We start from the raw sequence: 26,995 nt of genomic DNA, 5'->3' as shown, positions 1-26,995 counted from the left end.
TGGTCACGTCATAGGGGTAGTAAATGTATCCAACATTCTTTCATTGGCGCCTACATCATTATGTCTTGTCACCAATGGTTTCTTGGGTTTTCAAGTAAATTGTTGCATATATTGTGGTTTGGAGTTGCTCAGATGAAGCCTTACGTTTATACAGCCAAATCCTTTTATGGAATTTTTTTTTTGTGCTAATGACCTAACATCTGTTGGAAAAAAAAAATCCATGTTTCCAGAACGCAGTACAAAAATAAAACAAAAACAGCAGAACACTGCCAAGAAGCAAAGGCTGTCAAGTTCTGCAATTTAAGAAGCAGCCTAAAAGAGGATGGGAGAACAAAAGTGGGCAGCATACCTGATATGTCTTCATTTTGTGTATCACACCTTCTACATAATTCTGGGATAGTCTTGAGAGAAGTTACCGAGTACTGAAATAGAGAGAGGGAAAAATGCATATAAAGTACAAATTGGTTCATTCCCAAAATTATACAAAAGAAAAACACAGTAGTAGTAGGGACATTTCAAGTGTCCTATGTAGCTGAGTCCTGAGGCTACCCCTAATCTGCACGAAATGGAGCAGCTGCCTATGAAGGCAACTGCATCCCAGCATCCAGCGCTCCATCAGATATCAGTATTTCTTGCTGCGACTTGTCATCCCTGTGGAGCATAACTGCTTGGGTCATGATGACATATCACATATATTAATAATTTCCACAGGTGGCACCACCATATTAAAATTGACAGGGGCTTTAGAAACCCAGGGACTACTTTGATCACCTGTGCTATACATTATGGTGTTTGATTTTGCAAGTTCCAGCATACCTCTCTAACATAATTTGCTTTATAGCAGATAAAATTCAGATTTATACAATGCTCTATGAAAAAATATGCTAGTGTGTTAGAGTTCTGATCTCAGATACAGACACCTCCCCACAATGCACAGGAAAACAAGAACATAAGTCTACTCATCCAAGAACAGCTTTCATTAAAACAAATATTTGATGTGAGGGGATACACCTGATGTTGATCAACAAGTTATTCTTTGGATCCAACTTTAAAAAGAGCAGGGGGGTGGGGAAGGACAACATATTTATCCGACTAAGCGGCAATCATTTCCTTATAATCTTGTGGAATGCCTTCAATCTGCCATATGATCCAACATCATAAAAATACAATTTCCCACAAACAGAAATCTGGTTACTCAATATCAAGAAACCCTTAATCTAATGCTAGAGTGTCACAAGAGTTTCCTTTCAAACCAACACATATCTGAAAATCATTATGCCTTTGGAAAAAAAAAATCAGTGGCTTTTGCACATTTAAAAGCTATTAAAAACAGTTAAAAGGTAAAGTAAAAAATAAATATTTAGGATTAATATAGCACAAAATTTTGAGGAATGTATAAAAACCCTATGTTCTTAAAGGAAGACATATTTTTAGCTAGTCTGCTATTGACAGATGAAGCAGAACAACGACATACAAAAACATGGCAGCTTTCGACACAGAAAAGGAACTGTCATACCAGTTTTGTTTTTTTGTTGACAGTTTGCCAATTGCATGTCTGAAGCAAATTGAAGTTCAAGTGACAATATGCCTCTGAATGATACAAAAAGTAAATCTCAGGTGACCAATTACAGAAATAACTTACTCGTTTGATTCAAGTGAACTCAAGTAAAACAGCCACTCCATGGATTGTGGCTACTTCAAACACACACCACCCCCCGCCCCCCCCCACCCAAACACAGCCCCCTTCCATACTTTACTTTTCTCCTTTAGGCCTACTAATCCTGAGAGATATTGGGCACCTGCAACTATGTCAAATGGGAACTGCGGATGCTAAGTATTCTCAGCATCAGAACTTTAATTTATTAATTAATTTTTATATTGCAAAGCTACCCAGAAAGAAGTTCCATTATACTAGGGGGCAGTACAAACACATACAAAGATTTTGTCCCAGCTCACAATCTAAGGTTATGTCTACACTGCAATTAGACACCTGTGGCTGGCCTATGCCAGCTGACTCGGACTAAGGGGCCCGGATTAAGGGCTATTTAACTGTGGTGTGGATGTTCGGGTTGAGACTGCAGCCTAAGCTCTGGGACCCTCCCACCTCGTAGGGTCCTAGAGCCTGGGCTCCAGCCCGAGCCCGAACGTCTACACCATAATTAAACAGCCTTTTAGCCAGAACCCGAGTCAGCTGGCATGGGCCAGCCACGCGTTTTTAATTCCAGTGTAGTTATACTCTAAGATAATAAGTGATATGTGAAGGGTGGATGGAGAAGGATACCATCAAATACAAACTGCATGTATTTTCTGTTGCTGCTATTGAATAAAAAGTCAACTATCGATCTGTACATTTTGGTATTTTACCACACAGATAAAAAAAGATAATGTTGAACTGGCATAGTAAGATTCTTAAAAGAAGCTACCAAGAAATATGGTAGCTCTATAACACCAGCTGGTGCAGGTTAAACTATTACACAGTCTGTAATTCAGTTAGAATTAGGTCTTTTGTACTCTACGGTAATGTGTTTGTCAGGCACCCTCAAAAGTGAAGACCCATTCCGTCTCTGTCTTTTTTCTCCACTCCTGGAAGTACAAACTTTCTTGTTGGTCCTACGTTGTATTAAAATATATTCAGTTAACCACAAAAAAGTCAATTAACTGTGTTATAAATCTGATGATGATGTTTAACGATATATGCTTGATTTCATTAACAGATTTCCTCCCACCCACCTCTGTTCTCAGAAATATTTTTGCATTTTTACATTTCTGCTATCTGCATTTGTGGTCAATACAGAGATGTGGCTTTCAGCTGAGAAACTACAGAGCTGCTAGGAGGTAATAGTACTTGCTTCCTGTAGCAGACCTTTCCCAGCTCTTCCCTCTGCAACTTCCTTCTCTAGCTTTCTAGCTCCAGTCCTGGTCCACCAACAGTTGTTAACCTTTCTTCCAGCCAGAATTTCCAAGTAACTCAATGGATCGAACTGCGATGCTGATAGCTGTGGGGCTCCCATTCTTTATCCAGAATGCCATGTTTGCTACACATAATTCAGGGAAGTTATTTTTTACTTTTCATTCAAGGATCTTAAAATGCTTTACACACATTAATTAAGCCTCACAGCTCCTCTGTGAAATACATATTATTAAACCTAGCTAAAGAAAGAGAAACCAAGGCAAGAAGCAGTTAAGTCATATGCCCCAGCGCACAGAGTGAGTGAGCAGCAGAGTGAGGAAGAGAGGATTCTCCTTCTTTAAACGGCAGACACTCTCTATCCTGGTCTTCACTAACTCAGAAGAGGAGTTATCTTGTGGTTTACACTAAAGTCCAGTTGCAAAACAAAAGCATGTTACAAGACTAGATTGCTTAGTAGTAGTATTTTTTATTTCAACCATGTTACCCAGAGATGACCCAGATTTTAAAAGGTGCTGAGTGCCCTCAATCCCCACTGAAAAAGATGACATTCAGCAAACTTCATGATCAGGGTCTTTAATCTGCAATCTTTATACCTCTATGGTGGAAAAAATGGTACTATTAGTACGAGATTAGTAACAGCAGGCGAGAGATTTCTAAGAATTTAGTGGGAATCCAGATAAATCCAGTTTTTCTGCTGGTAGAAGCTGTAAATCTGTAGTGTCACACTAGTGAAAATGATCATGGCTTGTTAAATAACTAGTCCATTCCAGCAATAATGGACTACAAAATCTTAAGGAACAGAAATTCTAAAATCTTTGCACTTAACATTATTTTAAAGTTTGTATTAAATGAATTTTAAATATACACACCCACAAACAGGCAAACCTTCAGAATATCTAGCAGGGACATTCTAGGCAGTTTCATTCAAGCTTAAAATTCACAACCAGCCCAACAGTAGGAGAAAGAAAAATAATGGAAGAAAAATTAAATGTAGCGGGACAGAGATATAACAGAAACAATTTAAAAAATAAAATTAAGGGAAATGTATAGTGACAATAATGGGTTTTTGTTAATCTTTCACTTGTCATATGGAGCACCTTTAACTTCCACTACATTGGAACTGAGGTGCTCAGCACTTCCCAAGAGACACTCAGCACCTCAATGGGGACACTGACAACCTCACAGGATCAGGTCTGTAGTGACCGCTGAAAGCATCAAGGACCTTGCCCTGCTCCCACTGAAGTCAATGGCAAAACTCTCTCAGATTTCACGGGCACTGGATTGGGTCTCCAGTGCCTTTGTCTTGATCTTAAACTCCTAACTCCTCTGTTTTTACGCCAGATGACACAGACAACTTCTTGTCCATATTACAATTAAGTTTTTTTTCAGTTGTTATTAACATTGTAGAACTTTTCTTAGAACAAACCATTATTGTTTAAATATTATTCTGGAAAATGCAGCAATTCAGTCATCTTCCATTCACATTAAATCAACAAAAGAAAATTAAATTTTAGTTCCAAATTTTGGCCTATCATTCAAAATTCTCGACTGATACTAAATTCTTTAACTGTTATATTGTATTGTAAGTCTGGATATTAAACACTCTCTCAAAAAGATTAGACTTAACTACCAGAGTTAAGATTACAGTTGCACCATTTTATGAATAAGTTTAAACATTTTAAGTAAGTTTTAAAACATTTTTAAATTCACTACTTCATGGTTTAAAACTGTGCAGTACATTCCTCTTTCAGGACACTTTTCAAGGGTTGCTACTTAAACAGTGACCTAGAACTAGTAAAGCAATACATAGAATGCATCACCATATACAGTGCTTCCATAGTAAAATGAAAAACCCTCACTTTTCCCCTCCAGAGACAAGGTTACAAACCCTAGCTCGGGTTGCACCTGAAAATGAGGAAGGTGATCAGATCTTAACTATTCCCTTCAGGGTTTTTGTGTGCCTTACAGACTTCTTACCCACAATTCCACAAATTCACAGTCTGTGTCCAGGACACACTGTGGGTGCTGCAGGTCAGGAACAAGATTATGAATTAGCAAAGCAGCCTTACAACATATTTTATTAATTCATTTGTTTATACTGCATGTCTGATACAAATGGCTGCCTAAGCATAACAGATGAATATTTATTGACATTAAAAATGAAAACAAAAAGCTTACACAAAAAACTTTGTCTATGCTATGTCAGTGCTCCCAATCTCTTCCTTTAATGAACACAGAATTCACTTATCTAAACATTAAAACAAAACAAAACACAAAGAATAGCATCCATAACTGTAAAGAAAATAGCAAGACTGGTGGCTTGACTATAAGGAAATAATTTACTTCCCAAGAGCATAAACTATGGGCCAACTTGCTATGATTAACACATTTGCAGCCCTATTCTGATTCTTCATGCTCATGTGTATTGTTTGCACCATCCGATATAGACATACCCTCTGTATTTTATTCTTCACTTTTAACAACAGACAGGAGTTGTTTTTCTATTGGCTTTATAAGTGATACATGTCTTTTGTTTGAATCTGAAAGAGTTTGTAAGTCTTTTAACAGCCTTTTGCCTGTTGTGTCTCTGTGTAAAAATTAGAGGCTGATAATTAGCTCTGCCAAGAAGTCAGTCAACCAATGTCTGGCTGGGGTGAGCAGCCATTGAGGACAGCCAATTTTATTAATAAAAGACAAAAGGCTTTCAAATTCATCAAGGAGTGCAATAGCTAATCTGTGTAAATAAAAAAAAATATTACTGTATTTAATTACCTCTTACTGTTACTTAAACTCACATGTAGCGTATTCTTTCAAATCCAGCTCCAATCCAGCACTGGCACAATGCAGGCAGACCCCTGTACCCACACACAGCTCTCTGGGAAACAGACTGTCTTCCTGTGTGCTTGTACAATACCTAACACATCGGGGCATTTTGTATTACTGCTGTATTGCAATAGTAAGTAATAATAATAATTTTAACTGCATAACATGAGAGTGTAGTAAACAGCCTGTATTTTAAAGTACTAAGAAACCATAAAGGGACCACTAGAACAGTATACAACTTACTAACAGGGCTAATTTTATCTGTCCCCATAGGAGTGACTGGGAAAGGGGGAAGGTTAAACTTGTGCATACTGATTTTTAAAGGTATACCTGAGATTAAATGCAATTTACAAGTTTCATAGTGTTCCCACTTTTATTCATTTCCTGCTCTTCTATTGCCTGTTTCACTTGCTCTTTCATGAGAGTAATAAGTGAAGATGTGCTAGTTGATGACCTAACGTCATTTTGGACAGAATGATATTTCTGTATAATGTAAACAAGAGTCACACTACCCTACTTATATATAAACTACACCCAAATAAATCTGTGATTTGTGGCACTTAAATTATGGTAGTCTAAAAGTCTCAAAAATGAGCATCTTATGGGAGAGAAAGCTATAGTTTTTATTTAATTAGACACATATGTAAGACTTAAAAAATATTTATTTTGCGTTTAAAACATCTCTAGTATTCCAAAGATAGTCTCTGTGGCCGTTCAGATCTGGACCTGTTGGCCAAGATGACCCACAAGGATCTCAGCTGGAAGAGAAATGTACACTGAGAAATGGATTAAGACCACTATAGCACTTCACATAGGCCACAGAACAGCCATCGGATTGTAACAATTTCCAGTCACTACTTATCTGCTTTGGATCTGAAGAGGAAGTGTAGCAGGAAAGTTGAAAATGGTTAACAAAAGTGCTCTGGAGCTGCTCTCTCCACAACAGCATGAAGGTGAAATCTGAAGTTTCAGAAAGCCAAGAGAGCTTGACAAAGAGCCCTAAACAACCCAGACAAATTAGCCACTGCTGGTCACATGCTCACAGGTAACTAGGGATTAGAGAGGCAGTAGCATAAGTGTTTTGTGGACTGACAAAAGGGAGTGTTTTGTGGACTGACAAAAGGAAGAATTTTGCCCCGTTCCCATCCCTGCACGCTTTCCTTGTGCAAAGCCTGTTTATTCATGCATTTGACCACACAAGAGACGAGCAGAGTAGTAGGAAAGCCAGTACTTCTCAAGTTAATCTTTCCTTTGACATCAAATCCTTCATTCTCCTGCCCGGGGATGGGGATATTTCTTGTTCTATAATCTATGCCATTAGCTCCGACGTTCAGCAGGAGGTCAGAGTACTTCCTAATAGCATGGGCAATCTCAGCTGTATAACAGTGAAACTGGTAGTTAAATCCACCATTCAGTAACATCAGGCAAAATGAGAGAGGCAAGAAGAGGATACATCTATTCTGCTTTATGTTTTTTGTAAAACTGGGCCTAGAAAGAGATTACAGGACATAATTTAACATGGAACAGTCCTAACAAGACAGTTCCCCAGAATAAACTATCCTCTCAAGATTGGATCATCGTCTTGTAATGTCTCAATATCTCCCCCCACCCCCTTGCCTTTAAATAAAAGTCAACATAAAAAATAGGTAAAAATAAAACTCATTTTAAAAGGAAGCTGTATGTGAGTAAAGCATCTGGAGCTTTTTTAAAAGGAACCATCTTCCAAAATGCTAGAAAGAAAATAAAATCCTTTGCAAGAGTTTATAATGATGTCTGACGAGAGAGCTTGGGCTCTGCACTTCGTATCATAAAGGTGACCTGCAAATCAAATTAATAAATTCCATTTACAACAGAAATATTCCTGTGTCAAAGTGCCCTCATTCGCCAGACATTCAGCATATAAACAACTTTTAATTCATAAAAGAGAAACATTTGTGGCAGAGATATGATTAGGGAGGGAGGAATCAACTGCATTAGTGGTTCCTGTAATAACTGCCAAGTGTTCACCTTAAATGAACAGCTTTTTTGCTTACAATAGTTACAGCTGCAAGTATTTCAAGAACACCTGGACTGAGACATTTCTTACCTGATCATTTTCTTCCCCTTAGCAGCTTCTCTCAGATTCGCAAAAAGAAAAGGAGTACCTGTGGCACCTTAGAGACTAACCAATTTATTTGAGCATAAGCTTTCGTGAGCTACGGCTCACTTCATCGGATGCAACATCAGATGAAGTGAGCCGTAGCTCACGAAAGCTTATGCTCAAATAAATTGGTTAGTCTCTAAGGTGCCACAGGTACTCCTTTTCTTTTTGCGAATACAGACTAACACGGCTGCTACTCTGAAATCTCTCAGATTCATTACTTATGCACTAATTCTCCTCCCCCCGCCCATATGGAAATTGGAAGTAGTCCAGTGAGTTGCTGGATACTCCAGGACTAAGCTCCGCCCTTCAGCTCAAGCCACCAGAAGAGTTATTCCACAACTGTAGAAAAATTTCAGCAACCAGTTATTAGCATTAAGAAAAGCTCATATGAAATGTACTAAATTAACCTTAAGACAATATATAATATCTAAGGGCCTGTCTACACAATTACACTGTGGAAAACTGGGCTATGAACTTAGACTGTGACAGGCTAGTGCAGGGTAACTTCCCTGTGGATCCTGCTGCCATGGGTTAACAATTCGTTAGAGTGTTTTGAGCTAATTCCAGTCCAAAGTCGTCTAGATCAAAGTGTGCTCATGAACTGTTAATGTGCACCAGCAAGGTGTACATGGACAATTAGACTGCAGTAGGCTAGTGCAGGGTAGATTCAGACCACAGCTTGCACAGACTAATTGTTAGTGTAGACAAGCCCACAGTCTCCTTTTAGAGAAAAGCTTCAACTTCTATTCTGGTCATTTATCAGGCTCCGGGGGTGGGCTGAATTTGGAGAAAAGCTACTAACAGAAAGAAAATTATCAGCTAAGAAATTTCTCATTCATTTGCAAAGCTTCTCTCCTCACTCATTACTCATAGGAAGAAGCAAGCAGTGAATCTCAGAAAGAGGGAAAGATAAGCAGAATTTAATAATTATAGTCGAGTAATAGTAGGAATGGAAGCTCCCCTTTATAAAGCAACAGCTTTATAAAAGAACAAGTTATGTGGGAACCAACCCAGTAGCTTCTTCCTACCAAAGGATGTCTCTTCAGAGGAAAAGAAGCTTATTTTATAAACCCTCCTTAGATGAGGCCCATACACTTTCCCCCTTTAGTTTCCCCACATACCTAGCATGCCAATTGGTGCAGAATTTTTATATCTTGCCTGCAGCAACTTTGAGGCAATAAGGCCTTTGCATTTCAGATGGAATGAGATGAATAGGGTACAATTGATGTATATATACCATATACTTGAGATGTGTGTTTGGAGCGGTAGGAATGCCCACACATGCCACAACCTTTCAAGGATTACAACAAAATAATAGGAGGACTATTTTCCAGGAACTGTGGAAAGAGGAACTTACCTTGAACAGAAACGGTTTCTGAAGCTACAAGAATAAACTTTTGCACATGGCAACAGCACTGTGTTTTTTGTATAGATATAGGAACTAATTCCAAAACTTGCCTTTCAGAGGTAATGACAACTAGAAAGGCCAGCCACAGGCTTGTCTAGTTTGTCATTGTGATTAAACATGGCACCTCACAGTCAAATAGAGGATTCCATGTGCCTGGCTGCAAAATGCTGCTAAGGCTGCTACCCACATTTCTAAGGGGCTTGGCTGTAGGGAGAAATCTCCCAGAGAAACTCTAGCATAGCTAAGAGCACCAAACTTTGGGATTATTATAATATTTGTATCACAAGCATCTAGAGGTCAGTGCCCCATTGTGGTTGGCACTACACAAAAGAGGCAGACCCTGCCCCTAAGGAGCTTTCCCATTACACCTGAAATATAAATTTGACCAGATCAATGAATGAAATATCCTGGTCGAATTCTCTCTGACCACCAGACTTGATTAGAGGTTAATGAAGAATCCATGATCAACTTCTTTTCCAACACTCAGGGAGTTAAATGTAGGTTTTCCCAGTCTGAATGAAGGAGTCAGTGCATCAAGTACACGGTTCTACATCCTCTGAAGAAACTTCTGCAGGTACATTTTAAGCAACCCTAGCCACTGGAGATAATTGGCTACTGATGGCCCCTCAAGAAATGAATGATGTAATGAAGTTTTGGATATTTGCAAATCTTTGTCATTATGGTAACATTATAGACAGAGCCATTATTTATTTTGATCTCTGCGTGAGCAATTCTCTACATTGGGTCAAAAGCTCTTCCTGATTTTGAAGAACGGGTAGCTATGAATCCTTTCCAGCTGCTCTCCAGTTATGAATGATTCTGTTTCTCTGTACAAGGTACTGATTGGCATGTTGTCTATGTATGGGTATAAATGTGTAATGTGCGACCTGGGCCTTGCTGTGACTACTGCCTGCCACTTCAGACTCCGGGTGCAAAGGGTTGTTCAGAAGGAAGAGTCTTCAGGAATTATAAGCACTCGTACACAAATGCTCTTGTGTCTTTGTCATGCTGAGACGTAGGTATAAGCCCAATCCCAATTACCGTATAAACCTTCTGACTTGGGTTAGCAAACCCTCAGGACCCAGGTCCTATGAGCTGCCTAGCGGTGGGGTAGGGTGGGGTGGGCTGAGCCCAAGTCCCAGTGGGACTTGGGTCCAAATCCTGTCATTTTGCAGCATGGACATAGCTGAAGCCTGGGTCCCCCAGTTCACATCCAGAGATTCCACCAATGCTATCCCACAATCCTTCGGCCCTATATTTCTCAGTCCTTTTACCTCTCTGTAATCCCATTACGATATGGCTTCATGAGGAGTGGAATCCTCGAGTGCCTCTGATCTGGTCACTGACTGTCTGAAGAGAATGTAAGGGTTTGGAGCCAGCGTGCAGAGTGAGGGAGAGGTGACGAGAGAGCCCCTTTCCATGGCACAGCAAAAGTTTATGGCTAATGATCATATGGTACAATTTATGGCACAATTCCCATTACTGAAATCTGAGTCCCTTTCCCTAGCAGAGCAAGGGACTTCGGGCTGAAAGCCAGACAGGCATAGTTCCCATTAGGCTGCATCCTGAGCAGGGCTCCACAGGAGGAACAGGCTTCTCTGCATGTCCAGACATGCAGCAGGGCGGGGATGGGGCCATGAACACAATACAGAGCACTATGAGAGCTTCCATATAGAAAAGCCCCAGTAAACAATCCCTCTGCAGAAGGCGGCAAAGAATAAGGGGTATTGCGATGCACCTGGTCACAGGTATAAACCCTGATTTTCACCCCACTTGTTCATTAAAAATATTAATTACTGCCTTGTGAAGGACACAATTGCTTTATCCTTTTTGGGTCTCTGGGGTTTTCAGGACTTGTCCCTGAATATCATGAAAATTCCCTGAATCACAGTGGGAGCTGTGTAGAAGCCTGGCTTCTTTCCCCAAGGAACAAAGGGCGCACTTCAGTATCCACAGGGTCGGGGGGGGGAGGGTGACTCTGGATCCTTTCTAGGGGTTTTTTCCCCCTGTCCAGCCCAAGTCTTTTGCAGTTAGCTTCCTCCTCATTCTTAGACTCTCTCCCTGAAAAACTAAAGAAGCCCCTGATTGGAGTTGTCTCCCCTCTGGGCAAGGTGGAGACCAGACATGCCAGTCCAACTCTGAGCCCTGTACTCTGGCAGAGCAAGTGTGTTGGCTGGCTGGGAAGAAGCAGGGTATAATTCACCCTCTGTAGCTGTTGTAAATGCTGCCTCACATAGGGAATACCTCATTAGATTTAAGTCAAGTATTTGCAGGCTAGCTCTGCCATGTCTGAGTAAGGGCAGAGGATCCCAGCAGGGGAGATGCTGCAGTAGCAGATCCAGGTGGTTGAAGTCACCATGCTGCTATTTACCCAATGCACAGGAGGAGGAAGAGGAAAATTATAAACTACAACTGCATGAAAATGAATACAAATAAAGATTTAAAATCAAAATGTTCAGGAGAAACTGAACCGCCAACTTGGTCCACCTCTGGAGGCAGAAAATCCAGCATCCTGAGCTCAAGGATGGAGCTTAGTCCTGGAGCCTCCAAAAGTAACATTGGACTGCCTCTGAATTCCATACCTAGGTGGGGGGCATTAGCCCATTAGTAACGGATGAGGAGAGAAATTGTGCAACAGAGCCATGCTCTCTTTAGACTCCCTGGAAGTCCTGCTGGCTCTAGCTGTACTATAAGACCTCAAAACATATCAAATTGCAACCTATTAATGAAACTTGCTGAAGTCTGGAGCTGGCCTATGTGGCAGAGTAGCAAGTTACACAAATAAACTCATGATGGGGGAAGGGGATAGCATATGGCACTATTTTCAATTCTTTTAAAACTATTCTTTTGGTGATTGTAGGTAATCACTTGATGGGTATTTCACCCAAAGAGTTAATAAAGGCAGTTCAGCACGAGTAAAATAAATGTATTAAATTGATTTGAAGATCATCTTTACTAATGCAGACAAAGTGCGGGCCCCAAACTCTACTTTCAGCGATTTATGTTTCCCTTGGAAAAAAATCTGATTTTCATTCTAGCACATGGGGACATTGTTAATTTTTTCTGTATACCTGAATTCAGTTCATATATACTTGAAGCAAAATAGGTAGCCTCTGCATGAGGTAAAAGCCTGCTTTGGCCTCTAATGACAATGAGATGTGTGTCTTATGCTAGAAATCGAGCCACTTAAATCCTCTCTCTCTAAACAAACAAAAAATATTTATACTTACAGATATATCATCGCTAAAATCTATTTCATCCAAATCAAGGTATTCAGGGGCTTCCATTATTCTTCTATGCACATTTTGGGTGAGTCAGTACAGCAGTAAAGTCCTATTAAAAATACAGAAAATGAGGTAATATATATTAAAGAATCTAAAACCTTTAAAACATTTTCACATGGTCACCACATTACTGAAAAAGTATTTAAGCTGGACTGGAATTGAAGTACCCTTCCTTTCACTTAATTTGTCTGCTCTGGGCAGGTATCATGGGGTTTTTTGTGCATGTGCTTGTGCCCATTTCAGCTAATACAGCAGGACAGCCACCTTGAATGTGAACAGGATGTGACAGACTCCAATCCTGCAACTTGTTGTACACTCACAGACACCCTCTCCCCATGCAGAGCCCCACTGAAGTCAACAAGGCTGTGCATACAGAGTCAGTTGCAGGATCAAATCCTTAAACAGTAACAGCCCACTAGATGCTTGATCCTGCAAGGTGCAGAGCACCCACATCCTCAGTGGGAGAGGCAAAAGACAATATCAAGGAGGTGGATGACTTCCTTTTTGTCACCCAGAGTACCATCGTGATACTCATTCCTTGAAATGGTGACCGTGACAAGAACTGAACTATACCTATAGGCATCTATCCTTGGCATTCTTTACTAGTTCCTCACAGCGGAAAAATAGCTTAAGAAAAACTCTGCATGAGCAAAGAAAGAACATAAGATCTGCAAATCTGCATGAATCAGAGATCACACATTCCAAAGGGGTTAGGATTATAAAGTACTCATAATTTTCTTAATTCTAACCAAATCATTTTCCAACTTGTCAAAGGTATACATCCTGACCAAAGACAAGTACAATGCTGAAAAAAGGAAGATATTTAAGTTAGCTGACAAAGAAAGATGATAATGCATTAACAATAACAATTAAGATGTAAAGCACTAAGTGCTAAGCATTATTACGGCAGCAAATTCACTCTGCCAGCACTTGTGTGTGACAAACGAAAAGCTTGAAGCAAAAGCCCCAGTTCATCAATCTGACAATTGGTAAACAATATATTTACAAATAATGGAAATTAAGCTGTGCTGGTCTAAACAGAATCATTGTATGCATCAATAACATTTGGTTAGCAATGTTCCAACAAGTTTAAAAAAACCCAAAAAACCCTATTCTGCAGGTGTTATATTCATTGGCATACAAAATTGTAGTCGTTAATCTCCTACACACTGACCTCCACAAACTAAAAGTTGATCTTAAAACAGCTGCTCTTGAAACGTTATAAAAAGTAGAAATGAGAAATGTATTCAAAACCGTTTTTAAGCTTGAAAAGCTGAATGTATGATTCTCATCAAATTACTGCAAATACAGGATCATTTAGTATCAGGTTTTCTATGGAAGTTCAAAGGTCGTGTTTTTTTTCCCCCTCAAACACACTTAAGGTATTAATATATTTCTCCCTCACAGCAATCTACAGACAGCTGTTTAAAAACATACAAATCTTATGTGTTTTCTCCACTTACACAAAACAGGTTTTACCTCAACTAAACCTTTGTGTTCAAGAAGCAAAATACAAAATTGGGACAACTTCTGTGACAGACTCTGGAATAAATTCACTTGTGAATTAGCTGGTGGGTCGGGTTACATATAGATGGGACAATGGGAGGGAAATGGGTGTAAAATGGAAAAAATAATACAAAACAAGTCACATCTTCTTTATATCAGGGAGCAGAAGGTGGTGTATAATAGGAAACTATTGGGCAGAATAATTGCACTCATTTTGTTCACTTGATAAAGACCAAATTGATACTCAAAGTGCACTCACATAGTAAGATACCAGTCAGTGTGAGTAAGGGTGACATGACCAGGTCTTCAGAGTTTTCCACCTGTTTGTTCATTAATGAGCACATAAGACTGCAGTATATTTGTTATGGCTGTTACACTGTACATTTGGAGGGAAATTATGACTTAATCATGGCAAAATATTTAGTTGTAGATATTTTAGTCGAACTGTATCATTAACAACCAAACTACTCTTGCAAGCATAAAATGAGAAAAATTTCCTGCTCCATTTTGTACATCAATTTGGCATTCACTAAATGTGCCAACTTACATGTGGTCAAATTCTGCAAGGCATCCCTATGCCAGCGACCTGCATTATGGGAAGCTATGCAGGTGCAGAAGCAGGTTCTGCAGAACTACGATGTACCAGACTACACTGGTGGTAGGCAGAACCGGGCAGGAAATGGCAGAACCTTGACTCTGCCCCCCACAACGTGCCCAGTGACACAGTTATAATGGCACATTTGACAGCATACACATCTCTGAGTGCAGACCTAGTGCAGTTCACTCTTTCCACAAAACAAGAGGGGAAGAGGGATGGAGATTATGAGTCCCTGAGCCACAGCCTCCCAGACTGCTCCAAGGGCAGTGCAACAGTGCACTGTCCTTTATTCTGCACCAACTGTTACCTCTGGACATAGGCCATAATGAGGGGTGAAAGGCAGTGTGTGTTAGAGCTAAAACAACTATTAGTGGGGGAGGCTGAGAGAAGAGGGAATGTTACATGAAGTAGGGGTGGCCCACTTTACATTACTTATCTACACCCATTCATCCCATTGACACACACACCATTAGTAACTACAAAAAAATGAGCATCAAAAACGTCAGTCCACTTCCTCCACACCCACATTTCACTGCCATGCAACTGTGTCGGTACAACTGTGGTTCTATTGATATGCAGCTTCATAACAGGCTCAATGTCATGAAGTCCCCAAGCAGGCTACGGAAGGGCCCAAATTATGGCAGCAGCTTCTGCTGTACAAGTGTCCACATCTTTCAAGCATTTTCCTGTACTGTCTATGACATTACTTAAGTATTTGACAGTTGCCACCAACTCAATGTCCTGTCCATGCAGATTCATATTGAGCTGGTTATCATCTGGAGCTGGTGGCTGCTTGATGGTAATGGCCAGGGATTAGTTTCAGCCATATGATAATGAGACCAAAGTGCACTGCTTTTTGCCTGAACAGATTGGTGTATCACAGCAGCTGAGAGCCAAACTGAGCCAATAAGACAATGTCATCAGCATATCCAAAATCTCAAAGAAGAATGGTGTTGAGCTCAGTGCCACCGAACAATGCCTCCTCATGAATATCCATCAATCAATCAATGCCAGTATTGAACAATGATGACAGAACACAGCATTGCCAAATTCCATGTAGATAGGAAAGAATGTGGTGTATTTGACATAGAATGGAAAACTGAGTTTAAATCAATTATAGGTCTTTTCTATCAATGACATTATCTTCCCAGGGATGCTGGGTTGCCTCATCAGATCCCACAAAGTCACTCAATGCACTAAATAAAAGGCCTGACAGAAACCTACACAAAGTGTTGTGAATGTCTTATTAAATTCAACTATCTCAGGGGTTCTCAAACTGGGGATCGCGAGCTGTCAGCCTCCACCTCAAACCCCACTTTGCCTCCAGCATTTATAATGGTGTTAAATATATAAAAAAGTGTTTTTAATTTATAAGGAGGGGTCACACTCAGAGGCTTGCTATGTGAAAGGAGTCACCAGTACAAAAGTTTGAGAACCACTATCTCCTCAAAAATCTGTCTCAAGGTAAAGATCTGGTCAACAACGGAACAAACCAGGTCTAAAGCTACATTAAGTATCCCAGTCTTTGTCACAAAGTGGATCGCTGATTTGAGACTCTAGACCAGAAATGAAGACTGTCCCTGGGATCACTAACAGCATAATGCCTCTATAGTTGTTACACTCAGCCATATCATCCTTTTTGAACAGATGCAAAGTAACACCAGTCATTGGGGATAATATAAGTGTGCCAGATGATCTGGAAGAGCCTATGCAGCCATGGTACAATAATATTCTCACTGGTCTTCAACAACTTAGGTGAAATGTCACAAACTGAGATTTCAGCTTATGGACTGTGAACTGGATCTCTTCTTGGTTGAAGGAAGGTGGCTCTTCCAGAAGTTCCTGCCCCTCTTAAACTGGAAGAGGGATGTTTTAATTCTTGTTGTCTTCTTCTGTTGGTCCATATTAAGAGTCAGGACAAGATCAGAAATTAGGCTATTTGAAGCCGAATTCAGCAACTACCTCCATTAGCACTGTTAAGATTTCGATGGCCTTCTTAGTATGGACATATTAGGATGGAAGACCAATGAATTCTGAAATGTGTTTACTAAGGAATAGCTCTACCCATCTGGCAATGAAGTGGTGACAAAAAATTCCCAAATCCATCTGCAACTACCTAGAAGACTGTGCCCCATCTGAACCAGACACAGACCTGCCCCGGTGAGGTAACATATGACTAAATATGTAATAAATAAATTACAAGATATAAAATGTAAGAGTCACATAACAGATTGGGTACACACAAACAGGTATAAACAAGTGCCTACGGTTACAATATCCTTATACTGCAGCAAGATGTACTACCAAAAGTGTGTTTTACCAGAGTTTTGCTTCAATTATTAACATTATTCCAATTTTTCTTTATTTGACTTTTAAAATCCATCCCACTTTGGATTGCAGTGTATCCAAAAAGTTTATTGGAAAGAAGCATTTTACAGTGATGAAAACTATTTGATAATTTTGTTGGCCTTCAGAAATAAATTGATTTCTGTTATTAAGTGTATGGAAAAGCCACAACAGTTTTTGGTATAGCAGACTGATTTGTTTTTATTTGGACAACAGAAAGACAGCAGCTTTACCCTCAATTGTAATTATTCAATTTAAGAAGATAAGAACCAATAGAGTTATGAATAACCTGAAGACAGAACTGTGAGGATCATTGGCATAAAACAACAGGAGTCTAGATCCTTTTGGTAATAAACAAGTGAGAAATCCAGAGTGCAGAAACAAGAAACATCAATGATACAACTTTAAGTGCGCTGAGGAATTAGTCTCTGCAGCATCATTCCCAATCCAAATACCACCATATGTTGCCTTCTCATGGTTTCAGAGCAGAAGGGCTATTTGAAAACAGAAAACAACTAAAAACTATCAAAGGAAGAAAGTCAAAAAGCATCACAAATATTTTCCCATAGGAAAAAAAAAACTCTAGTTTTTATTTCTGTACTCAACCTTACATTCTGCATAAAGAAAATCACTGGAACACTAATAAGTTTTGTATCCTGCAGTCAGCTATGCATTCTTTTCTTATGTGCTAAAACTGGGCATCAAACTGCAATACCAGCAACCCAAATAGCAAAAACAATGACCAACCACATTTGTACTGGTCCATGCTTGGAGTGTCACTCAGGGGTAGATTACCTGATACAGTTTAACACAACAGAGCAATGCTATATATACTGTGAATCATATGGCAAGAGTCATAGTCAGTGCTTCTGCGAACAGGAGAACTTTGCAGCCAGGTGAATCCAACATACCACAGGAGGTGTAAACAATCTTCATAACATTTACCACCAATTTCTTAGCAAGATGAACAAATGCAATGCTGAAAATAAGTACAGTGACATTCACTAATGTCCAGTGATGCACCTCCTGATACAACAGATTAACAATGTTTCCAACCAAGCTCACAGCAATCAAATGAGCAAGCAAGTGATCATCTCCAATATTACAGCAGAAAGTTCCATGTTTTTTTAACTGGTCAGTCTTCTGAAATGTATTTTGCTCCTTAGAAAGGTTTTGGACTTCAAGAATTCCTGTAAAAATTTAATCTGTCTGGTGAGTTGGTTCATACACATATTACTCCAACAGTTGAGAAGAACACATAAAATAATCCAGCCTGTTGATAGAATGCAATACTGAAAAAAAAAACCTCACAAACCACAGCACTCCGTATGTATGTACCCAATGGGTGTTTTTATCATTTTATGGGCACTACTACTGTGAGAAAGCACAAGGATATTATTTAACTAAAGAAGATGGAAATATGATACTTGTAAAATACATAATAAATAAAATAATAATCTCTCACATACACTGTATTGTAATGAATGCTAAATATCAAATAATTTAGGGGTTATGCAGTTTTGCTAAAAATCACCTTCCCCTTCCTGTTCAGGTCTGAGAAACATTCTTTGGTGTCTCCCCAAAATATTAGGTTGTTCTTTGCTACCCTTCCCCCAAATAAAATTGATTTATCAGAACTTAAACCTTGTTGCCTACACACACAAAATAAAAAAAAACAAAACAGGCTAAGGACAGAGACAGAGAGAAATTAATAATAAAATGGTAAAATGAAAAAAGGCAATGGGGGAAATCTTATTATCTGGTAGCTTTTGCCAACCAAAAATACAAGTGAAATTTAATTATTTATTACTTGCTGGAGAAACAACTATTACTTAAAAATCTTGGGTGCACTGACTAACTACTGCATGTTTCCTGAGGCAGAAGCTGAAAACTGGAATCCTGCTTCAATTTCCTTTTAAACACCACCAAAAAGCAGAAGAAATGGATGATGTGGCCTCTAGTTTGTTATATTTCTCTTCTGGCTCTCCTTAACCTGGTATCTGTCATTTTCTGTTCTTTGGGAAAAGTGCAGTTATAGTAACGTGGCTACAAAAACCCTTGAGACACCTATATTTTCTTGCTGGAAAAACAAATTTGACATCTAAGTTATCCTTGAACAAGTCATTTTTAAAAATTCTTCGGGGGGGGGGGTGGAGAGGCAAGGGGGGACAAGTTAAGAGGGAAAAGATTTTTTTAAAAAGTAAAACAGAAGTGGTGCTAGGTAATATTGTCCTGAAGAAACACATTATTATAATAATGCCAAGTAAAAAAAGCATAAAATAATTCTTTCAGTTTACCTTTTTGATATATCAGAAATGGCAAAAGGATGGCAAAAATAGTTCTCTTTCAACAGCAAAACTCCAAAGGGGCAGAAAGTCCCAATCACAGATATGTCTAGTGCAGGGCCAATCAGAGGGGGGGCAAGGAGAGCCATTTGGCCTGGGCCTCAAGCTCAAAGTGGGCCTCAAATTTAGACACTTGTTAATTTTTTGGCATTTGATAAGTTTTGCAACTTGTTTTTATGCACATCCCTATCGGACCAAAATGTGACACACCCTCTTAGCTTAGAGCTGCAAATTTAAGGAATTGCTTCAAGAAATACTCGAACTTGGTCTTTCTGGGGTGTTTCCTAATATTACAATTGCATTGCATATTTTTGTCAGTTTGTCTGCATCAGTGACTTCAGATGAATGAACCTTCAACGTGTTGAAGCAGGTAAAAAACTATCATTGTTCAACTATGGGACAAGAGCGTTTGAATGGGCTCGCCATGCTTAATATCAACTGTGGCACTGCACAAAAGCTAGATTTTTCCCTCAATAATTACTGCATTTGCACAGATAAAGGCTAGAAAAGCATTTGTTAAATAAAAAAATATTCAAATTATGTCTCACTCTTTTTTTGGTGCCTTATTTTGTTTTCATGTGTCATCATTTTTTATTTTTATTATGGCTGGGGCCTCAAAAGCTGGAAGTGGCTGGGAACTCTCTGGACCTCTGAGAGGACCTGGTCTAGTGTGACCTATCACTTCATGCATCTTACTTTTCTTTACGCATTCTGTGTGTTGGTGTGAGTGAGAGAGTGTCGTTGACAGAGTGAAAAAAAAAAAAAAGAATAGTGGGAGGGAAGGCAGAAAGAAAAGAGGAGCAGATACATCGTTCAGTTTCTTGCTCCCTACTCTGGGCAAACTGCAAAAACCTTGGAGCAAAGGTGCTCTGCAATGCTCCCTTGAGCCAAACATATAGATGAAATTAGCTGCTTCAGAAAAGATTCTCATCCAGCCTTTCTCAGCCTAGAATGGTCTCTAACCCTGCTCTGAGTGAAGGACTAAAACCAAGAGCAGTGGAGGGGGTGAAAAATGTCCTTTGTTGAAGACAAAACAAACCAACAAATCACTGATAATCATGGCTAACAGATTTATTCATGGATACAAGAACAACAATTAAAAAGAGGTTTGCCATCACTTTAACATACGTTCGGGTTATGATTTTAAGAAATGCAGCTGAAGGATAAACAGTAAATTATTTTCCACATCTCAAAACTACAGTGCTAGAGTATCTGGGGATTTACTTAAACTTTCAGTCAAATAAAAACTCAAACTTTCTCAATACTTTTGGTTGACAAAAGGCTAGGTTTTCTGAAGTGCACATGTGCAAAAGCTAATATTAAAGATTTAGGCTCTAAATCTAGAATGCCATGCCAGCTGGTTTTTAATTAGAGACTGTTACTTTACATAATTATAGGTCTGAGATCAAAAATAAACTTATTGCCCTCTCTTGAGCATTAGATATGTACAGCAGTTCTAAGATAAATAAGCTTCACAGACATAGTGGAAGATTTTACGATCTTTATATTGGGTATACAGTACAAATGAATGTGTGATAGAAAGCAATGCTTGAAACCTGATGAGTGTCATACAACCTTATCCCATGACTAACATTGAGGCCTGGTCTACACTACAGAGTTAAGCTGATGTAAGGCAGCTTACGTTGACCTAACTCTGTAAACGTTAACATTACAACGTTGCTCCCACTGATGTAAGTCACCCACTACTCCGACCCAATAACACCACCTCCGCAAAAGGTGCAACACTTAGGTTGATGTAGCTATGGCAACGTAGTGTCTCTGTAGACACTGAGTGTCGAGGTTCCTTCCCCAGTCTGAACTCTAGGGTACAGATGTGGGGACCTGCATGAAAGACCCCCTAAGCTTATTCTTACCAGCTTAGGTTAAAAGCTGCCACCACCAAAGTGTTACACAAACAACAGGGTAAGTGCCCACTTGGAAACGTCTCCCCCCCCAAAATATCCCCCCAAGCACTACACCCCCTTTCCTGGGGAAGGCTTGATAAAAATCCTCACCAATTTGCATAGATGAACACAGACCCAAGCCCTTGGATCTTAAGAACAATGAAAAAAGCAATCAGGTTCTTAAAAGAAGAATTTTAATTAAAGAAAAAGTAAAAGAAAAACCTCTGTAAAATCAGGAAGGGAAATACCTTACAGAGTAGTCAGATTCAAAACAGAGAATCCCTCTAGGCAAAACCTTAAATTACAAAAAGACACAAAAACAGGAATATACATTCCACTCAGCAAAACTTATTTTATCAGCCATTAAACAAAACAGAATCTAACACATATCTAACTAGATTGCTTACTAACTCTTTACAGGAGTTCTAACCTGCATTCCTGCTCTGGTCCCGGCAAAAGCATCACACAGATGGAGAGACCCTTTGTCCCCCCCCGGCTCCAGCTTTGAAAGTATCTTGTCTCCTCACTGGTCATTCTGGTCAGGTGCCAGTGAGGTTATCTTAGCTTCTTACCCCTTTACAGGTGAAAGGGTTTTTCCTCTGGCCAGGAGGGATTTAAAGGTGGTTATGCCTTCCCTTTATGACACTGAGTTACATCATCGGTTGGTTGTCGGCCTCTGGGTGGCTGGGTGCCTCCACCTGTGAGCCCTGCATGGGGCTGAGAGCTGGGGCCGTTGACCCCTGGGTGGGGGTGGGAGGAGAGCTTCAGATGTCAGCCCCAGGGCAGGGGGTGCTCCAGCTGCAAGTGCCCCACAATCCACACAGTTAAGTAGGTGGAAGTGCTCCTGGTGAGGATGCATACCACCGACAGAGGGGACATAGAGTGGACATGACCCACTGCAATAACTACCTAACTTAGGTCAACTTTATTTTGTAATGTTGACTTGCCCTTACAAAGAGCTAAGAAAATATAACCAAGCTTCTTCAGTTTCAAACCAATGTATCAGTAAAAATTATTCTGTGCAGTCTATTCTGAATGGACTTTAAACCCCAGCACCCAATTAAAACTGTTCCGGAAGGCAGATTTTCAGTAAATTCTGGCAGCAGTCAGAAATTATCTGGGACTCTGGATCAAATTAATCCCTGCTGGAACTCTACTGGCTTCCGCAGAGTACCACCAAGGATGAATTTGGCCCTTTAATGGCAATCTCAGTCATCCGGCTGCTTAAGCCAGAAGGAAAGCACATATCCAGGAGCACTGCTACTGTGTGTGTGTGTCTATGTGCGCGAGTGCGGGGGGGGGGGGGGCAAAGTACAGTACAGGGGGAACATGGGCTGCAGAGTCCTAATCCAAACCCCAGGGAAGTCAATAGTAAGACTCCCAATAAGCTTTGGATGAGGCTCTGTATAAAACTTTACTTGTGGGAGGTCCAAGTATGGTTTTAAGTGCCATATACTGAAGTCCTCTTGGAGTTTTGGGTGCAACACATAAAAAGTATATAATCACAAAAGAGTATTGGTACAATGCTTAATACAGTGAGGTCCCAGTACTGATTAAAGACTCTGGGTTCTATCACAATACAAAATATTAATAGTTTATAGCTTGCAGCTCTATTTGCATGCCATGTATATGTATTACAGTTTAATTTTCCCAGTGGGGGTGAATTAAACTACACAGAAAAAAATACAGCTCACTTATTTATATTTACGTTGTCCTCAATAACTCTAAGGGAAAATAACTGTTTCATCATTAAAGATTTAAATAGACCAGCCTGGGAATGAAAACTCAGAAGTTGTTACTCAAATTGACAGTTGATTTGCAGCTAAAGTACTTCATTTCAGCTTCACACATTCAGATAAAATGACAACCTGACATACTGTGACACTATTTTGAAAGTAATAAGTCTAATGAGGGATCGTAGTACTACAATGCAATCTCTAGTGTACTGTTCAACCCATCTTTCTCGGTTTTGGGAATCTCACAAGGTTTCTTCTTTTAAAAATTTATGTTAAATAACATTGTTTCTATTACTTGTCAAGTGCAACGTCTGGATTCTCTCTCACTGACTAAGCGTCTCTCTAGTACTAGCTTGTTTTATTTACTTTTTTTTCTCCCTTTTAAGCAAGCCAAGAAAAATACATAGTACAAGGGGAATTATCTACACAGTCAACTTCAAAATACAAAAGAATAAAAAAGGGTATTTTAAGGACCTTAGGTGAATTTGAAGGAACAATGTATTGTAAGGAAAATGAACAACTGGGTTGAAAATGACGTAATTGGCTTCACTGGAGGAGTGAATTCTGAGACCAGGATTACCTTATCCCTTATCACATTTATTCAGAAGTTTCCCCGAGTTCAAAAGTTCACAGCAGCCATTTATAATAGTATATTACTTCTGAAGCAAGTCAGAGTGAAAACGCTGCTTTTAATCAGCACACAAGTACAATCATTATACAAATCTTACTGATAGGGCTGAGACTAGGAATGGGACAGAGCATACTGATGTTCAAACAGTTAAGAGATGCTATTTAAAAAATATAACTTAAAAAAACTGAATTATAGCCACAAGAGCCTGCAGAAACACCATACCTGGAAAGAGAGAACGGAAAATTCTGGGCCTGATTCTGCTTCTATTGAAATTAATGGGAGTTTAGCAATGACTTCAGAGGGGAAAAAAGACAGGCAGGCCTTTATTGTGTTATGCTGTCTAGCAGTGGGCCCCTTCAGCAAAAGTTTACAAAGAGTTCCATCCAGCTGCTGGGGAGAAAGACAGAAGCTGCGCTAAGGGGTCTCAAAGAAGGTCAAGAAAAGTGTACGTGCACATAATCCTCAAGACTTTCTCAGGTATACAAAGCTTCCACCCCACCCATTGCATGGTAAATCCTCAACAACCCTAGCACAGGCATAAATAGCAGTGTAGACTGCGAGGCATTGCTTAGCTGAGTAAAGCCATGCCTGAACCCTTATGGTATGTACATTCTGTTCAGGGCTCTCTACATCTCCAAGCAGAGCCTCCCCACTCTACAGTGTAGTGTCTCCCTGCCAGAGTCTTCCTCCACCACAGGGAAAGGATTCAGCAGAAGGGAAAGACTCTGGCAGGGGAAGCAATGGAGAAGGGCTCCGGCAGGTCTCCACTGTTGGAGTCTTTCCTTGCTGCCTCCTCCCGCCTGAGCCTTTCGCTGCTGCATGTAACTGCACATCACAGTGTGGGCAGACTAGTTTTCACTTAGGTGTATAGCTACACACACTCTACAGGCTGCTGCCAGTAGTGTGCAGTGTAGATTTAGTTTTAATGGTTACTGTGAGAGACAATTTTCAGTCTGGATAAAACTTGCATATCTAGAAGCAAGGAATGGGTGTAAAGTATGCTCATAAGGGCAAGATCCTGATGCTGTTACTTATGCTGAGTAGTATGTTACTCTACATACTTACTTAGGGCTGTTCTACACTAGGAATTTACATTGGTACAGCTACGTCTCCAAGGGCTCTGAAAAATTCACACCTGAGAGATGTAGTTATACCAACCTAACCCCCAGTGTAGACAGCACTAGCTACAGCCTTTTGTTCAACCTATACCAATGGGAAAACCCAATGTATGTAGTGTCCACACTGAAGTGTTGCAGCTGCACCACTATACCATTTTAAAGTGTAGACATACCCTGACTCCAGAAGTAAAGTATTACTCAATGGGTGAAATCCTGGCTCCGCAGAAATCCATAGGAGCTCTGCCATTGACTTCAATGGGGTGAGATTTTACCCAGCATGAGTAGGGAGACACTATCTGACCTTTGGCTGGTGTTTCATAGGCCTTCTCTGCCTGCTTTTCATTACTATTCCTGTACGCTCTCTCGTGAACAAGCTTTTACTGCATATTTTAAATATTTAAAAAGAGAAAAATTCATCTTTATACCGTAATAGGTTGGACCCCTTGGGAAGTCACCTGAGATACGACTGAGTCTACCTGTTCTGCCAGCATGGGCCCCCTTTAACCTGTCTTGCTGAGCCAGGCTCTTAAAACCTCCTCTAACACACACACAGGGCCACACCCAGCTTCAGATCAGCTATGGGAAACTCAGTTTAAGGGACTTGCTCCAGCACTCAGCTGTCCACCTCTCTTGGAGTACAGACCCAAAGATATAATATATTTGCCTCTTCCCTCAATGTGGAAGAGGGTATGCACAATTTTTCACCCCTCCCCCCGTAGAAATCAGATAAACTGGGTTGTATTATAAACCAGAAATAAATTTATTAACAACAGGTGTATTTTAAGGCGTTAAGGAGGTAGCAGACAGAACAAGGCAGATTACTAAGAAAATAAAACAGAGTACGCAAACTAAGCTTAATACATGAAAGAAACTACTTATGTGTGAGTTCTCATCCTAAATACGGTTCTAATAATCTTCACAGACCAGATGCACTTCCAGCCTGGGCCCAGTTCTTTCCTCCTGTTCAGTCTTAGTCGTTTCCAGCAGTTATCTTGGGTGGAGTAGCAGGGGAGAACTGACGACCAGGATTACCTCACTGCCCATCCTTAAATAGGATCTGCATAAGGCAGGAGTCCTCTGTTTCCTAGTCTGACCCAGTCCTTATCGTACAGCAGAAAGTTACAAGAAGTTCCAGGTAATGTTTTAATATCAGGTGACAAGACCACCTGACTCTGTAGGGCCCTTGTAGCCAATTCTTCCCAGGCTGACCCACACATTCACAGGAAGACTAAGCTCTTTTACAGTCCATTTCCTTGTTGATCGGTCATCCGCCCTATCTGGCTTTTCCACTGTTGTACCTGAAGTGTTAGCAGTGGGGGTCACCCAAAGTAGCATAGTTGAAATACAGATATATAGTCAATATTCCTAATTTCAGATACAGAAATGATACAGGCATACAAATAGGATAATCACATTCAGTAAATCAGAACCTTGCCAATGATCTCACATGAGCCATCTTGCATAAAGTATATCTCTGTTATGTCATATTCATATCATAAGCATATTTTCATAAATAATATGGAATGACATGTAACATACCCCCTCTCAGAAAACTTTTGAACTACTAATATATTTTTTTAAAAAGCAGTCAATGTTTAGGCAACGGAGTGAGCTGAATTGTAACATTCTTTTGAAGACAGACCACAAAGTTTGTCAAGTACCAATCTGCATTTGATAGTAATAAATACAATCCATTTCCAGAAACACATTTGTATTTCCTTAGAGATTTAAGCAAAAGAAAAATCGTACTCAAAGCATTAAACCAGAATGCATGCACTTGCACATTTTGCAATGATGCCTAGAAAAATAAACTTGTTTTAATTAGTCCTGAGGAGAAACCAAAGAGAATGGAAATAAATATTTGTTATTTTAAAACGGAAACAGCATACATGGTTCATGTACTCTGCAAAAGCTAATGCATCATATGCTAAATCTTAATGAAAGTATCAACATAAATAAAGGATCAGCTGATCTGTTTGAACACAGATATTTGATTTGCTATATTTGATTAATTTATGTTTGTATTCACTTTGAACTACACGACTGTTAGTTGATAATATGAAATATTCTGCAGTGATGTAATGTTAACACACTTACTTTGCTGCACCATAGCTCAAAAGACAATTGTTTCAGACAGGATGATTTTCACGTCAACTGCATTTGCAGGAAACTTGTATAAACATTTTCAACCAGCTAATTCTTTTCATAGACTTTGAGCCTCATTGACATGCAGATGAGAGCT

General features: G+C 39.8%; 1 protein-coding gene across 2 annotated transcripts in view; it reads right to left on the bottom strand.

Moving 5' to 3' along the window:
• The window catches only part of SNCAIP (synuclein alpha interacting protein), a 100,017-nt gene that overhangs the window by 45,591 nt on the left and 27,431 nt on the right, over window positions 1-26,995 (bottom strand). For both annotated transcript variants that reach the window (XM_073344812.1, XM_073344813.1), the window contains exons 2-3: window positions 12,516-12,618; window positions 350-422 (exon numbers count right to left, since the gene is read on the bottom strand). In XM_073344812.1, the coding sequence (XP_073200913.1) occupies window positions 350-422; window positions 12,516-12,572 (130 nt within the window). In that variant the 5' untranslated portion in view covers window positions 12,573-12,618. The remainder of the gene's footprint in view (window positions 1-349; window positions 423-12,515; window positions 12,619-26,995) is intronic.

Source organism: Lepidochelys kempii, chromosome 5, assembly GCF_965140265.1.
Source record: "Lepidochelys kempii isolate rLepKem1 chromosome 5, rLepKem1.hap2, whole genome shotgun sequence".
NCBI lineage: Eukaryota > Metazoa > Chordata > Testudines > Cheloniidae > Lepidochelys > Lepidochelys kempii.
This window is presented reverse-complemented; position numbering and strand designations above follow the sequence as displayed.